Source organism: Poecile atricapillus, chromosome 23 (genome assembly GCF_030490865.1).
Source record: "Poecile atricapillus isolate bPoeAtr1 chromosome 23, bPoeAtr1.hap1, whole genome shotgun sequence".
NCBI classification, from domain to species: Eukaryota; Metazoa; Chordata; class Aves; order Passeriformes; family Paridae; genus Poecile; species Poecile atricapillus.
In genome coordinates, this window is record NC_081271.1 from 4,849,890 (window position 1) to 4,866,007 (window position 16,118).

A 16,118-nucleotide genomic window follows, 5' to 3' on the forward strand; every position below is an offset into this window, starting at 1 on the left:
AAGAATACTCAGTAGTATCTGGAAATGCGAGCACTGAGAAGAAACAGTTATGAAAAACAAGGGTAGTTGAGGTATGGTTAAATTAAACAATTGTGACAGACAGAGCCCCTGTTCTGGGTCTCGTTTATCCCTGCACAATGAACACGCACATGGGAGACGATCCAGCTGCCAGGAGCACACAGCAAGTGCAGCAACTCCAGCACAGCCAGGATGCCGAGCAACAAATACCTGCAAACCCAGAAACACCAAACACCTTCCCGGATACATCCCACAAAACCGCGGGGAAGATCCGAGCCGGGCTGTGCCCTGGTTTGAACCAGCTCAAAGCACACGCCAGGTCTCAGCACAGGGAGAAATATTTCAACAGCAAAGGCATCTTGCTGAAGCAAAATTATGAAAATATGCTTCATGTTATGGAAAAAAAAAGGCAGAGAATCATTAAAGTAACTTCAGAAATGTGGACTCACCAGAGCAGTGGCAGCTCCTCAGCGCGGTCCCTGGTGATGCCTCTCAAGCATCAATTACCGGCGGCAGCAATCCCGCTGCTGTTTCTATGGAGTTGGGATGCTGATCCCTCACTATGCATGAGGCTACTGCAGCTGCATTGGAACAGGCTCCCGGCTCCGCACGGAGCTACAAACACGAGCAGCCTCCCTGCTCTGCCTCGGGAATGAATCGAGCAGTAGCAATTAGGCGGCTGCAAAGCTGCGCCTATGCAGAGAGAGGTGCTCGCAGGGCTCCCGAACACGCACACTCCACTCAGCTCCAGAGGGGTATTTTATTTACCAGTACCATTGCAGAGCATAGCCAGAGGCGGCTGGAGAGCCATGGGTCCGCACACAACACACGAGTAGAGACACATGTCTGTAGACAGGTGATTTAATCCGTTTTTTCCTCGATTTACTCGGCCAGTTTCAACCTTATTTCAATACAGTTTTACAAACCTTCCTCTGGCAGCAAGGTTTGAACCTGATACCTCCAGGATTCAAGCCTGGTTTAGTTGGGCTAAAGAGCAAATCTGCTGCACGTAGCTCTGGCTGGCTTTTTCCAGGGAGGAAAGGCAAGATCCATTTTGCAAGTGCATTACTCTGTGATAAAATAGAAATTTGCCCCAAGGAGCTGCTCCTCACATGCTAGGCCTCTGGAAACTCAAGCTTCAGTGATTAATATTAGCGTTGCCAGTGTGGCTTGGAGCATGTTTACTGTTATATTGACTTCAAATACTCTTGAATGGCGATTCACAAAGTGTGTTATTATGCCTGGTGAGTAAATTCAAGATATGCCCATATTTCACAGGAAGTGGCTGAAGGCATCCCATAACCATGAATGGGGGTGTCATCAGTTCTCCCATTAGTCAAGCTAATCTATCAGGGATTTTTTCCCCCAGAAAATACTCCAGAACCAATTTCTCAATTAAAAAAATTATCTTTCTGCACCAACATTCCTGCAATGAAAAATCCTCTATTGCCCAGAAATTCCCCCCTTTTTCTGCCCGCAGCAAGAACACTTCTGTGCTTGGTTTAACATTTTAATAGTCTTTGCCAAGTGCCAGGAGGGTGTTCAGCGCTGTACAAGCTGTACTGCCTGCACCAGGCCCTTCAAAAAGAGCAGTTCACACAAGGGGCAAAGCAGTAAATGTGCTCTGAATTACTGGGGGCTGGAGCACAGGAGAGCTGACACCGTGTGCTGGGGAGCACGGGTTATCAGAAGGTCTCTCTGTGTCTTCCCCAGCTGTCCTGCTCCCTCCTCTCACTCCAGCCCTCTCCTCCTGCAGCAGGAAAGCACAGGAGCATTTAGCTGGGATGGATCAGTGCACGAGGGAGGGTTTGAGGAGGGTTCTCACCACGCTGAGATGAAAAGGGTCTGCTGGAGAAAACCTGCAGCCCCTCTGCACATCACTCACTGCAGCAAAGCTTGGTACAAATGGGTCACTAAGGCAAAAAAAACCAGCTTAAATTGTTTAAAGAAAGTCACGTCACGGAAGGGCTGAAGGTAGAAATCAAACCCGGAGGTTTTCTCCTGGATGTGCTTTGATCCCAGGATAAATTTCTTCCTGTACCCAGGCACTGTCCTTTAAATCAACATCATGAGATGCCAATTCCAGTCACAGAACCATGGGATCCCAGACTGGTTTGGGTGGGAAGGAGCTTGAAGCTCATCCAGTCCCACCCCCTGCCATGGCACGGACACCTTCCACTGTCCCATGGTGCTCCAAGCCCTGTCCAACCTGGCCTTGGACACTGCCAGGGATCCAGGGGCAGCCACAGCTGCTCTGGACACCCTGTGCCAGGGCCTGCCCACCCTGCCAGGGAACAATTCCTTCCCAATATCCCATCAAAACCTACTCTCTTTAGTAACACTCCTCAGCCCTGCAGGATCATTTCAGAATTAGTCAAGCCTCCCCTTTCCCCGCCAGGATCTCCTGGGATGGGCTGGCAGCCTCTGACCTCAGCCAGGCTGTGTGAGCCCCCAGGGAGCAGGAGCAGCTCAGGGGAGGCTGTGGGGAGCCACAGGAGCATAGAGCATCCCGAGCTGGAGGGACTTACCAAGATCCCTGAAGCCCAGTTCCTACACCTGCACTGCTCCACCCCAAGCACCCTGCATCCCAAAGAACCCAGAGCCTGTGGCAGCTCCACTACCACGGGCAGAGGGGATGGGAAGAGGGGGACAGATCACTGTCCCCAAAGCCCTGTGGGGTCCTGACTCCCCTGCTCCACTGCCATGATGCCTTAATTTTTAACTTCCGTATTTTTCAGATTCTGTGCTGTCCATATGTGTAGCTTTGAGCTTCATATGAAGTGTTAGTGAGCTCTCTTCACAGAGCAGGCAGACAAAACAATTCCTTTTCTAGCTTGATACCAAGGACAATCATTACAGGCCCAAAAGCATCAACAACAGTGGGCTGAAAAGAGAAAATAAGAAGGATGGGACTTCATGACCTGGAGTTGTAATTGGAAAATTAACCCAAATATGCAGATGGACCAAAACTTAAAAAAATGTGAGACCTTGTGACCAATCATCCATTTTCAGGTCCATCTTAGGTGCATCTTAGCCTGGCCAGGCTCCTGTACTGCCCAAGGTGTGTCCTTTAAGGCATTCCAGTTAATCCCTGTTTTATTCTGAACTCTGTCCAGCCTCTGATCCAGGTCAGCTTCTCCAGGCATCAGCCAAGGACATTGTCCCTCAGTACAGCTGTGCCCCAAACCCTCTCAGCTTCATCCAGGAGCTCCCACCACCCCTCCAGGGCACATGGGGAATGAGTCCATCCTCTGATGCCATCACCTGTGGTGACTGCTGTCCCCACAGCACAGGCGGTGTCACTGCCCACAGCCTGGATGCCACTGCCAGTGCCTGGCAGGGAAGTGAGCGATCAGATGGAGGCAGCTCCGGGGGAGGACTGGAGACAGCCACAACAAAAGGATGCTGCAGCTCGCTCCATCTCAGGGCCCCCAGCCAGGAGATCAGTTCTATTCCCGGCACCACCACAGGCCCAACTGCAGGGAGAGCTGCCCCTCACACCCCAAAAACCTTCCCCAGCCAAACTCCTCTTTTTTCTGACAGGTTTGACAGCAGCCTTGCAATCCTCCTCTGCCTGGTGTGGAGAGAGAAATTCTGCAGCTCTCGTTGGCTGTGAAGAGCAGATTCAGCTGTTACGTAACCAGGGGGTAGAGGTGCATCCACTTCATGCAGCCCTTTCAGCCACTCAGTCCACAATGGCTTAAAAGAAATTAAATCACCATACAAAAACTTACTCTTACATAAACTGTTTAGCAATGTTTTTATGTTCATAGGTTTTTTTCCTCTTGGATCCACACGTTCCCTGAGGATACTGCTCCCCATCCAGGCATGAAACAGCAGAAAAGACCAAACTGCCCCTGTGCTGAGCAGTGCAGGAGCAGCCTGGCTGCAGCTTTGGCAGTGCTTCCTTCAACCTGAACTTCAGCAGGACACTCCACAAGCCAAGCTGATCCAGCCAGCAGTTAATATATTTATCCAGGAGGCAACAAACTGCCCGAGAAGCCAGGGACTCCACATGATGATGACAAACAAGGCCAGTTTGACTCCAGCAAATTTGGCGTTTGGCTGCTGGGGCTGTGCTGCCCGTACGGGGACACTCCGGCGGGAGCCAGGGCTCCTCTGCACTGCTCTTGACACAGCACCTGCCTGCTGCCATCTGCCACCTCCACACAAAGCACACAAACCCAGCTTCCCTCTGCCTGCCTTGTGAGGATGGGCTGAACACGGGACCGCAGGCAGCCTAGAGCAAACCTGCTCAATGTGAGAAATGGACAAAGCATCAGTTCAGATAATTAGATACACATCCAGACATTGATGGGGAGGGCATGGTACCTCTGTAACTGGTAGTTAACTCTTGATGCTAACAGATTTTTTGCCCCGTGCTGGAGCAGCTTTACAGCCAGGAGCTGAGAAATATTCGTACATGTCAGGCCCAAACTGTGTCCTCAGTGCTGTCTAGACATAAAAATGGGCCCAGTCGTGCAGAGCAGAGACAACAGCCCTGGCTGTTCGTGCAGCCAGCCCGGCACAGCTCGCTGGTGGGCTGGGGCTGACACTCAAACCACAGCTCAGAGCACACAGACATTCACTGTGCTGGAGGCAGATGTTGTTGATGATGATGATGATGATGATGATGATGATGATGATGTGATCCCAACCTGAACACAAGGTTCTGGACAGGCTTCACAAACAGATGCAGATCTGTCATATCAGGGTGGACCAGAACAAGAGCAGAACAGATCTTTTTAATTATTATTTTTATTTATTTATTTATATTTTATTTCTGCTGCAGAGTCAGGAAAATGTTAATTTTGGTGCACGGTAAAGAATTCCAAATCGACCCAATAAGTTTGCAAGCTGTTTGTTCTATTTGCAATAGAGAAAATTGCTGCCTGGGATGTGATGTGTAAGGACACAGCAGTGGTAAGAGGCCTCCACAACAGGCAGGTATGAAACAAACCCATTTTAGGAAGAGAATTAAATTAGAGGTGAAGTGGAAGGAAGGGATTTGCCTGAAGGTATCCACAAAGCACCACTGCAAACCAAGGGCTGGCAGAATCCTGGTGGCCTGTGCCCTGGGGATGCCAGCGGCACCCCAACACCAGATCTTGGCACAGAGGGGCAGGAGAAAGGGAGGGAAGGTGACACAGAAAGCCTTGGCCAGGGATTGATGGGCACCTGTGCTGTACAGGGGCTCTGCACAGTGTGCTCAGCAGAGGAAGAAAGTTTGTGAAAACTCATGCTGTAAAAAACGCTGTGAAATCTGTTGGATTTACAGATCATTGCCTACGTGAACTTTAGAAGAAGCCATCTATGAAAATGTTGGAATACACAAGCAACTTTCAGCAGGTTACCAATATTTCTAAAAGCTGTGAGGTTTGGGGTTTTGCTCCTCAGCACGCGAGCCTGGGCTTCCAACTGCCCCAGCCAATGTCTTGTGAGGTGACAGCAGGAGCTCTCTGGAGCAAGCAGCTGTGAGAACAGGTGTAGGGAAAATTCCCCACTTTGCAACACGGAGCTGCCCCTTTGCTCCTGGAGAAGAATTCCTGCTCCTGACTCATCCCTGACACACCAGAGTCCCTCCCTGGCTCTACAGCCTGACCAGGAACAACTCAGGCAATTCTTAGGGAAGGTAGAACACACACATGAAAGTACACTGAGATCCCATACAGATGAACAGAAATCCCTGTGAGTCCCTCCATTTCTCAAACTGGGGTAGCACCAACCAGTTCCTGCCATCCCAGTGGCTTAAGTCGGCTCTTTACTGCTTTTTGTTGGTTTGGTCTTGCTTCATACAGGACAGGAGCCTGTGTTTTTGAGAAAGGAACTTTCACAGGAACTTCATCTGGTGAAGCAGCTCAGAACATCCAGTGCAACTGTCCCGTTCCACATCAACAGGTGAGGCAGGACCCAAAACTTCACCATGGAACATGTGGAATGGGAAGGAACCCTCCCAGAGGGGTGCCAGGACCAACCCCTGGGTCTAACAGGGGCTCCCAAACAGTTTCCTCCCCCTGTAGGAGCTGGATGTCCCTCCTGCCTTCCATGAGCACCCTCCAACAGACGAGAGCAGGGGCCATACCTGGCTCGGAGATAATCAGGCTCTGGTCAGAAGGCAGCAGAAGGAATTCCCTGCAGGTATCCAGGTCCAAGCTGGGCAGGCTTTTCTTCTGGCACAGCTCGGTGAGGATGCTGATGGCCCTGCGACAGCGGCCGTCCTCCCTGGGACTGCTCATCGCCCTCTCCTCATCCTCCGCTCCCTCTGCTCTCTAGGAAACTCAAACTAGGAGGAGAGGGTGGGCTTGGGGCTCACCACAGGAGCAGCTTCACTCCAGTTCCATCCTGCTGGTCACTCGGAGCTGCCCTACGGCCACTGCTCGGAGCCGGAGCTCCCGGCGCTCCCAGAGCCTCATTGCCTCTGAGATCACAGCTCTGTTTACTGCCAAGGCTGCTCCAGACAAAGAACCTCCTACCAAACTCAGTTTCGTGTCCTCCACACGAGACGTATTAAAGCTGCAGCCCAGATAATTCCTTTTAACCCTTTCACTGCTGCCCTCCCTCCAGGTGCGGAATTTTCATGTCCCAACCCTGGATTTTTTAAATAAAACGAGCAGTGAAACCTCCTGGCTGAGGACAGCACTTCACCAGAGAGGAGGAACCAGAGAGCTCCCACAAACACTGCACAAACTCCTCACAACTGCCAAACGCAGCAGAAGAAAAGCTGCAGGTTTTATTGATTTGTTTGTGCTGGTCCTAACACACCAGGCTGCAGATGGCAATAGAGATTGAGAATGCCATTCTAGTTCATAATTAGATTTTTTCCTTTTACTTTCTGCAGTATTTTTTTATTTTTTTTTATCCCTGTTGCAATTTAGCAGGCAGGTCATGCCACGCAACAGAGCATATATTTGACAGGCAATTGTGGAGCAGGCAATTAAAATTATGTACAGCAGGATGACTTCTTGCAGCTTGTACAAACCTAATGAGCATTGTGGAGAGCCAGGGCTGAGGCTGCTCAGGTCCCTCAGCCCCACAAGCACAGCAGGGCGTGCCCAGATCATGTTTGTGCTCCTGTTAATGACCTGCTGGAGCCCTGGAGCTGTCACAGGCACAGAGGACAGCACAGAGCCTGCTCCATAGCCCATTCCTAGGCTGTAGAATTCCTCCAGCTCTTCAGCTAGTGAGACACGAAGGCTCTGGGTGGCAGCTGAGGAGCACAAAGGCATTGCCCTGGAAAGATGCATCAGGGCCCTTTTGGCCACCCTGGTCCCTCCTTGGCCAGACCAAGGCTGTTTGGACACGTCCCCACCACATCCCTCCTGTCCCCACTTGGCACCTGTGCCTGGCACAGCGACTTCCCCGCCCAGCTCCTCTCCTCCCAAAAACTTCTGTTGCCAGGACAACGGGAGTGAAACCTTTTATTAACCCAGCAACTGGTCACAACCAGAGACTTTTAATCAGCCATCCCCCGGCCTGGCCAGGCCTCCGTGAGCTGCTGCTGCCCCCAGGCTGAGGCAGAGCTGCACACAGAACTGCTGCTGAGGCTGTTTTGGCACCTGACACCAGGAGCCCCAAAGCTCTGAGTTCACCGGGGAGAGCCTCAGGCACTGGGAGCTAAACCAGAGATGAAGCTCAGGTAGAGTTTGCATTATATTTAGCTGCCAAACTCCCTAAACCCACCCACTCATTTAGTTTTTAAGAAACTTGAGGCTCAAATTATGCCTCAAACCTGAGATTTGGGTCCATACAACATCTACTTGGCTGGGGGAGGAACAGCTCCTCTTCTCTGCCCCTCCCTTCACTGCCTGCCCTGGTGCATTTGTGTCCCAGAGCCCCAAAACCAAAGGATTTGTACCCAAGAGGATGCAATGAGCCCCAGGCATCATGTTATGTCTCCAACACAGCAAGCTTCTGCCTGAGCCACCAAAACTGGCATCACAAGAGGAGTTCCTGGAACATATCAGTCTTGCATTTGAAATTTGAATTTATCTAAAAGAGATTTCAACAGACAAAAAAAACCACCCCAGCTAAACTCTTTGAAAAAGGTTAATGCCCAATTGAGAACTTGTAACACAGGAATCAATGATAAAATTCAATTGTTTGGGAGAAAAAAGGCTAATTTTATTACAAGGGTAATGCCAAGAACTTTTACTTTTAAATTTAAAGTTACCTTGGGTCAAATATTCACCTTGATTTACATATCAGAGGATTCCAGGCATGCTGGATACCAATAACAAAAGATCCTGCATCCACACTGTCAACAAATCAAAGTAAAAACCAGACTTTTTACACTTTGTACCTTTGAATTTATGTCATAGACACTCTTTATTGTCCAGCACAGAGGGCTGGGAAAGAGCCAGGCGGCAGCTGAAAATCCAAACTCTGCTTGTCCCAAGGAGCTCTGGTTCCCAGTGCTCCTCTCCCACATCCATACACACACAGCACATGGGACATAGATTTTCCCTCCCATGTCCTGGTGAGAAGCTCCCACTTTACCCCATGGAGAAGTCAGATCTCATCGCCATCCCCTGCAGCTCCCAGGGCAGCCCAGCACAGCTCCTGGGCTGGCCAGAGCTTCCTTTTCCCAGCTGCCTCAGACTGAGTTGGTACTTGGAGGCCAAACTGCTCCCCAAGCTGTGTTTGCACCTCCCAGCATGAGAAGGAGAGACAATTCCCCAAATGCCAGGGACCTGGCAGAGCTGATGGTCTCTGCAGGGGCTCAGTGCTGTTGTCTCATCCATATCCACTCCTGGCAGAGCTTTTCCCTGCAGCTGCGTACCCTTGGCACTCAGGGAAGCGTGGATGCCTCTCTCTCACAGAGCAGCATTTATCTCCTCCCTGCTCCTGTCCAGGGGCCTGGTGTCACCCTTGGAGAGGCAGAGCCACAGTTAAACACAGCAGCAGAAGGGCTGGGAGTGGAGTAAACTTCGCAGACTCAACAGAGAAATAAATTACAGGCAGCACAACAGCTCTTGAGCTGCCTGTGGAATAATCCCTGAGGACAAGAGCACAACATGAATGAAAACTGCAAGGAAAGAAGGAAAACTGCAGCTTGTGGCAGCTCAGTGAACAAGGCAGGGAGTGGGAAAATTCCTAAAATCCGAGAGGGGCCGAAGAGGATCATTTTCCCTGCAGTAAAGCAGAAGCCAAGAACCAGAGATAGCATTGCACAAACCTTTGAGGAGCTGGGAGGTTTCGTAGCATGCTGCAATTGGATTAATGAGTGTGGTGAGCTCCAGACAAACCCAGAGGAGGGGATTTATTTCGGGGCTGGAGCAACCTGGGCTAGGGGGAGTTGTCCCTGCCCGTGGCAGGGGCTGGAAGGGGATGAGCTCTAAATCCCTTCCAACCCAAACCATTCCATGATTCCATGAATGTGTGCAGCTAAGTTGGAATCACAGATAAATTTGTCCAGCTGAGACAGAACATGCTGTTCATTTAATCTGCATTAGGATCTACTTGAAACTGATATTTTTATTTCTTAATAATAATCAAGTCTGGAGAGGGAGCAGCAGCATTTATTTGTGCCAGCTCTATCTAATAGCACGGCATTGTTTACTTTCTCAGTTAATATAATAATTGGAAACAGCTCACAAAGGATCCAGAGATTCTTGCCAGGAAAAATGACGCGGATCTGGATCCTTTGGCAACGGCGCCGAGTCATCTGTGGATAAACACGATGTGCATTGCTGTGCCACTCCACACACTTCTCCAGGGTGGCTGAAGGTGTGTGAACAGCGAGAAATCCAAAATCTTCACCTCATTCCTGCCTGCACAGAGGAGGAGAGCACCTTATCCTATGGAGACAGGGAGGTAGAATTAGTTGAAGTCCAATACAATTAGTTTAAAAACCAATTACTTTGTGCAAAGTTCAAATCTGGTGCACAGAGCAACAGCAGAAATAGAAATGTTGGTTCCCTCCTTGTGTGTTCTCTCTTGGCTGTTCAGTCCCTGTGGAAACTAGGGTGTGGGAGGAGTTATTAAATTATAGACACTGTAGTCCTGGAGAAAGAAGGAAGTGAAGGAGGGAGGGAAGGAGGGAGGAGGGAGGGGAGGGAGGGGAGGAAGGAGGGAAGGAGGGAGGGAAGGAAGGGAGGGAAGGAAGGGAGGGAGGGAGGGAGGGAGGGAGGGAGGGGATCATGCTGAATTTGTAGCCTAAAATGAAAATCCCTGGACTGAGGCACGAGCACACTCTGAGATCGGGAGTTCGAAGATAAATAACACATTTCCCTCCTGGGCACAGCCAGGAGGAAACTGCTCTGCCCAAAGGCCACAGTGGCAGGGGGTGGCAGTCCCTGCTGCCAGCTCCTGTCCTGCATTGCCAGCGAGGTATTCTGTGCAGGGCTGGCTTTGTTGGATTCAGGGCAAGGAAACGTGGCTCTGTGTCCTGAAAAGCTCTGATTCTAAGAGGCATCTTGGAATATGCTGCACACAAAGCTGGAGCTGCAGCCAGGCGGCTTTGGAGCTGTGTGCATCCAGGCAGGAAGTGTTCCATAGGCAGGACTACCACCAAAAGCTCTTTCCTGGTGGTGAGACTTCAATAAAATGTATTTTATTGACCTGGAATCTTTGCATATCCTCAAGGTTAAGAGATGGAGCCTGACTTGGCAGGGCTGGGAGCTCTAAAAAGCCATTTCTGCTCCAGCAGCATCAGATCGCTGCTGATACCAGCTGAGCTGGGCTAGGGGAGGTGGAGAATGAGCTGTGCTCAAAATCGTTGTTCAGAGAGCTCAGGGAGCTCTGACCTTCCACAGCTGCCTTTAACATGAGCCACAAGCTCAGTAAAATGAATGAAGTGAGAGCCTGGCCTGGCTGAGGGACTTGCCCAAGGACCCAGGGAGGGGCTGGAGCTGTCAAGGGGGTTTGGGTTGGATCTCAGGGACCACCAGAAGGTGCTGGCACTGCCCAGGCTCCCCAGGGAATGTGCACAGCCCCGAGGCTGCCAGGAGCATTTGGACACTGCTCCAGGGATGCCCAGGGTGGGATCTGGGGGTGTCTGTGCAGGGCCAGGGGTTGGATGGTCCTGGTGGATCCTTCCAGCTCAAGGGATTCCATCATTCCATGACTTGGCATCCTGGTGCCACCCAGGGCTGTCAGCCTGGCAAGCTGGGCTTATTTAGGACATAAATTTCAGGAAAATTATGGCAGCCAATCCCTGGAACGAGCATTAGGCTGGGATTAGACCCATTTCAATTCCTCTCCCTGACTCAAACAGCTAATCCTACCTCCCCCAGGTCAGAGTGGCTGTTGTTGGTCCAGAGCTGTCAGAAGGATCAAGCTGGCCTTTGCCTAAATGTTAATGATCAATATTAACACATCCTTTCTGAGAGCAGATGAAAAACTGCTGCTTTTAGAGTCTCATTTCAGCCTTCTGTGCCATGGACACCTCTATCAGTATCGCTGCATAATTTATTTTTAAGAGACTGCACTTTCTTTGAAGGCCAATGAAGTGTTGGTGTTAAAACCCAGAAGAGAGATTAAAATTTGTGCTTGGTTATAAAGTGCTACAGATTCCTGGGAAGCCTTTGCTCTCACATCCTCCTCAGCCACTGCAGCTCAGGGAAACAAGAGGAGCTCTTTGACTTTTAATCCCAGCAGGCTCTAGGATTTCAGGGTTTCCAGAGCAGGACAAGGCTTTGACCATTGATCCCCAGCTCCAGCAGCCATGAAATCTTGAAACATCCACACAGCATATGGCTTTATCTCAGCACCATTTCCACCAGGAAAGATTAGGGGGTTGGATAAAAGGCCCTGGATAAATTCCATGTGTCTGCACAGCCAGAGATTGAGCACATCCATCTGCAGCCACCTCCCAGTAACACCTGGCAGAGAGGGCAGGAGGTCCCAAGTCCCAACATTCCCTGGAATTAACCCAGGCTTTAAACCATGAGTGTTTTCATGGAAACCAAAAAGCAAAATAGTTTATCCTTAATCTCAGCCCTCTGGAAGAACTACTCTGAGTTGCTGTCTGTAATGGGAAATAAGGAGTTATAAGCTGGGGTATTTTTCCCCAGTGTGCTAACAAAGTATTTGCTGTATTCTGGTTATTTTCATCTCTCCCAGTAGAAATACAAGTAATAAAAATAACAGTATTTTATAACCGGGAAAACAAAACCTATGGTGCACAATCGTGCCTCAGAGAGAAAAACGCTGTAATGTTTTTATTTCAGGAGAATATTAGCATGTGAAAAGAAACCTGAGAGCTCCTTGATTAACCTGCTCCAGCAGCCTCCAGGGAGGAGCATGGATGTGCAGGAACTGTTTTTCCTGGGCTGGTGCTTCCCACCCAACACCCTCAAGGAGCCAAGTCTTTGACCAAGCGTCCTTATCCCTGCCTCTCCTGCTCACCCAGGCAGCTCCCAGCCCTTGGGAATGTGATGTAGGTCACAGCTCATCCCATTCAGCCATCCCAAACCTCTTTCACAAGACCCACAGCCAACAATCCAAGTGTTTTTGTCTGGTTAGAGACGTGTGGATCTGCATGGAGGAGCTGTTTACACATACAGCTCACCCTCAGAGCATCCTCTGCAGGGAGCTCCCCTGGGAGCCCAGAGCAGCATTTGCCATACTCCTATAATAAAAAGAAAAAAGAGAAAGCCCTTGTCAATCACTTCACTACTTAATAATCTCCTTCCACAGGTGATGACAGAATCCTGAATGACATGTGCTGGCAATCATGTCCCCAAGGACCCTCGTGGAGAAATAACCAGGTTCAGCTGAGCCATGCAGCATGTGGGCCTTTCCCAGCTTCGGTTTCTGCTGCACCCTCTTCCCCAGAGCTCCACATTCCCCAGAAGAGGGGCATCAGTCTGGGATAAGGCTGCCCTTGCCAGCTGCCCCTAGGCAGAGCAGGAGAGCCCACAACAATGAAATTGTTTGGGAGAGAACGGCCCTTAAAGCCCATCCAGAGCCACCCCTGCCATGGCAGGAACGCCTCCCACTGTCCCAGGGTGCTCCAAGCCCCGTCCAGCCTGGCCTGGGATGCTGCCAGGAGGAAATGTACAGGTTGCTTTACCAAACACAAAGGTGCAGCCTACTAGGACTCACCTGGAGAAAAGGCTGGGGTGATGGACAAAGGGAGGGTGTGGGGGGATTCTCTGTGGGGTGTTGGCTGCTCCTGCCAGCATCAGATCCCGGGGCCAAAAGAGTTCACTGGGACTTTTTTTGTTCACTGGGACTTTTTCTTTTCTTTTTTTGGTTAAGCATCTTTTCTTACTGATGACATTATTTCCCAAGGCTCTAAATGACAAGAGACAAGCGCACCCTGCCGTTAGCTTTGGCAAAAAGTTGTTTTTTGCTGAGTTCATCTGCCGAGGTGACAGTCAGACATCCTCCCAGCACTGCCCTCAGAACCCAGCAGCCAGGGCAGGGGACAATGGGATGGTCTTTAAGGTGCTTTCAACCCAAACCACTCTGTGATTCTGTGACCCTGAGAACTCAAAAGCAAACAGGAAAGAACTCTGTTTAGTCAAAAGGAAGAAGTAACTCATCAGCTAACTGAGGATACAGGTCTTGGTTTGGTTGAAGCTCTGTCATCTTACAAATATGGTCCCATAAATCACATTTCAGCCAAGATTCTGCAGGCAGAAATCCTTCCTGTGAAACCACTTGCTGTGCCCATCACAAGGAAAGGCAAGGAGGAGAGAGAGATCCTTGGAACCACAGGGCAGGACAGTCTCCAGACCCACCAGCGTAACTGAATTACTTCCCCCAGAATTTTGTTTTCAACAGCCAGCAGCAAATAAGATGGCCTGGCACACTGATGTTTTGCTCAGGCACTGGAAGGAACCTGGCTCTGTATCTGCAGGAGAATTAGGTTGATTGTAATTGGGCAGGGGGTTAAACTGGTTTGACGTGTCCACAGTCACGCCCTGAACCAGCAGCACACTGAGCACCAGCTCTCCTGCTGGGAAGGGGAACAGGGGGATTCCAGCTGGGGGATGGAGGAGTTAGCAAAAACCAGGCTGAGCTCTGGACACCTGGCTGGGAAAGAGAATCCCCAGCCAGCAGAGGAGAGGATTGAATGCTGACAGCACACTCTGATCAATCAGGTTTTCCAGGGGGCAGGAGAGTATGGCACAAGGCTGGTAAACCAGGAACACACTGCAGCTTCACCAGGGGCCCCAGAGCACACACAGGTACCCACAGCCCCATCAGCTCTTAGAGCAAGTAATGAGGAAGAGCCAGAATGTCTCAGTATTCCCAGTTCTGGCTCTGCCTGTTCCTTAACTCATTTCAGGTGTTTTTACCCTTCCTTTCTATTCAGTGCAGGGCAGCAGGACAAGAGATGGACACAGGGAAAGTCCAGTCCACCCCACAGTCATTAACACTCGGTGTCCTGAGCTCCAGGCAGGATCAACACACCCAACATCCATTGCAGGGCCTGATTTGACACAGAAATCCGGGGCTGAGACCCCTGGCAGGCTGAGATCTGCCCTCTGCTCTGCTCACACACAGAGGAGCATCAGACCCAGGCTCCTGCCTGCAGGTGGGCTCAGACCTCAGAGCAATGACTGCCCTGGGCACCTGCTCTGCTCATGGAAAGGATCCCAAAGCAAACTTTGAGAGACAGAAAGTGGCTGAGGAGCATCTCCTTCCTGGACAGGTCTCAGCAATGCAGAGAGCACCCAGAGCTACACTACATGCCTCTGGCTCAAGTGAGAAGCCCAGGAGATTTCAAATGAGAAGTTTCTTGGTGGTGTTCAGCCTGGAGGAGGTCGTCGAGGAGGCTCCTCTGTATATATTATATATTAATAATGTATAAATATAAATATATAATTATAGATAAGTTGTATAATAACTGCCTCATTGCAGTTACAGCTTCCTCGAGGGGGGAGGAGGAGCAGATGCTGATCTCTGCTGTGACCAGGGACAGGACCCAGAGAAGGGCTGGAGCTGTGCCAGGGGAGTTCAGGATGGATCTCAGGGAAGTTTCTTCTCCCAGAAGGTGCTGGCACTGCCCAGGCTTCCCAGGGAATGTGCACAGCCCCAAAGCTGCCAAAGCTCCAGGAGAGTTTGGACACCATTCCAGGGATGCCCAGGGTGGGATTTGGGGGTGTCTGTGCAGGGCAGGGGTTGGACTGGATGATCCTGGTGGGTCCCTTCCAGCTCAGGACATTCTGTGATTCTGCCCTTCGGCTCTGCCTGCTGACATGTCCACACCGAAGGTTTTTCAGAGTGGATGGTTCATTTACACTCCTCAGGGGCAGGACAAAGCCGGGGACCTCCACAGAGCCCCGTGGTGACAGCGACAGGAGGGGACGGAGCGCTCGCACGGCACCCTGCCCTCCTCCTCAGCTTTAGTGCCCCCCCCATGGAGCTGCCCAGGACAGGGGCAGGGAGGGATGGAGCTTTCCCCGTGCTCAGCTCTGCTCACACCCCCTCTGAGCCTGGCAGGGACAGAAATGGGTGAGATTGAGCCCCCAGGGCCGCACATCCTACCCGACAGATGGTGCAGAGAGACTCGCTCGGGGTAAATCTCTATTCCCAAAGCTCCTTCCCAGGCATTCCACGGGCCGGGGCATCTCCGAGGGTCACAGCACAGCCCCTAGCCCACCTGCCAAGCGCACAGCCAAGGCTTCCTTGCCCAGGAGAAGTTGCTGCTGCCGGCGTGACCAGCGCTGTGTTAGCGGCACCACCTGGTGCCGGGCCCGGGAGGTTCCCAGCGCTGATTCTGCATCCACGGATTTTTGGCAGGAGGGTGCCAAAATCCATTCCACGTCCTGCTCCCCGCCTTCAGGCAGGGGTGGGGTTGGTTATCCAGAGCTCTCCGTGCTTCCCCCCCCATCTCTGAGCTATAGGCACCTTCCCAGTGCTGTGAGCTGGTTGAACCCCAGGCTGGCCGATGATCCATCCTCATTGAGGGAGCAGAATTCCCCCTGAGCTCGGGCCCTGCTGCCAGCACTGCTGGCTGCAAGGTCTCCTTCCTCTAACATCTGCTGCAAGCAGAGAAAACAACCTACATTTGGGATTGCCTGGAGACACAAACTCCAAGAGGAAACAAAACTTCGGAATTTTGCACCTCTTTCTGCAGTGAACAGCAAAACCCCTGTCAGATTCAGGGCACAGAAAAATTCCAAAGGAATGGGGGTTCCAGTCAC

General features: G+C 51.0%; 1 protein-coding gene across 1 annotated transcript in view; it reads right to left on the minus strand.

Annotated features, from left to right (window-relative positions):
* Positions 1–6,424, minus strand: part of SYT6 (synaptotagmin 6) — a 35,836-nt gene extending 29,412 nt beyond the window's left edge. The window contains exon 1 of the mRNA XM_058855982.1: positions 6,101–6,424. Within this exon, the coding sequence (XP_058711965.1) occupies positions 6,101–6,254 (154 nt within the window). The 5' untranslated portion in view covers positions 6,255–6,424. The remainder of the gene's footprint in view (positions 1–6,100) is intronic.
* Between the last annotated feature and the right edge of the window lie 9,694 nt (positions 6,425–16,118).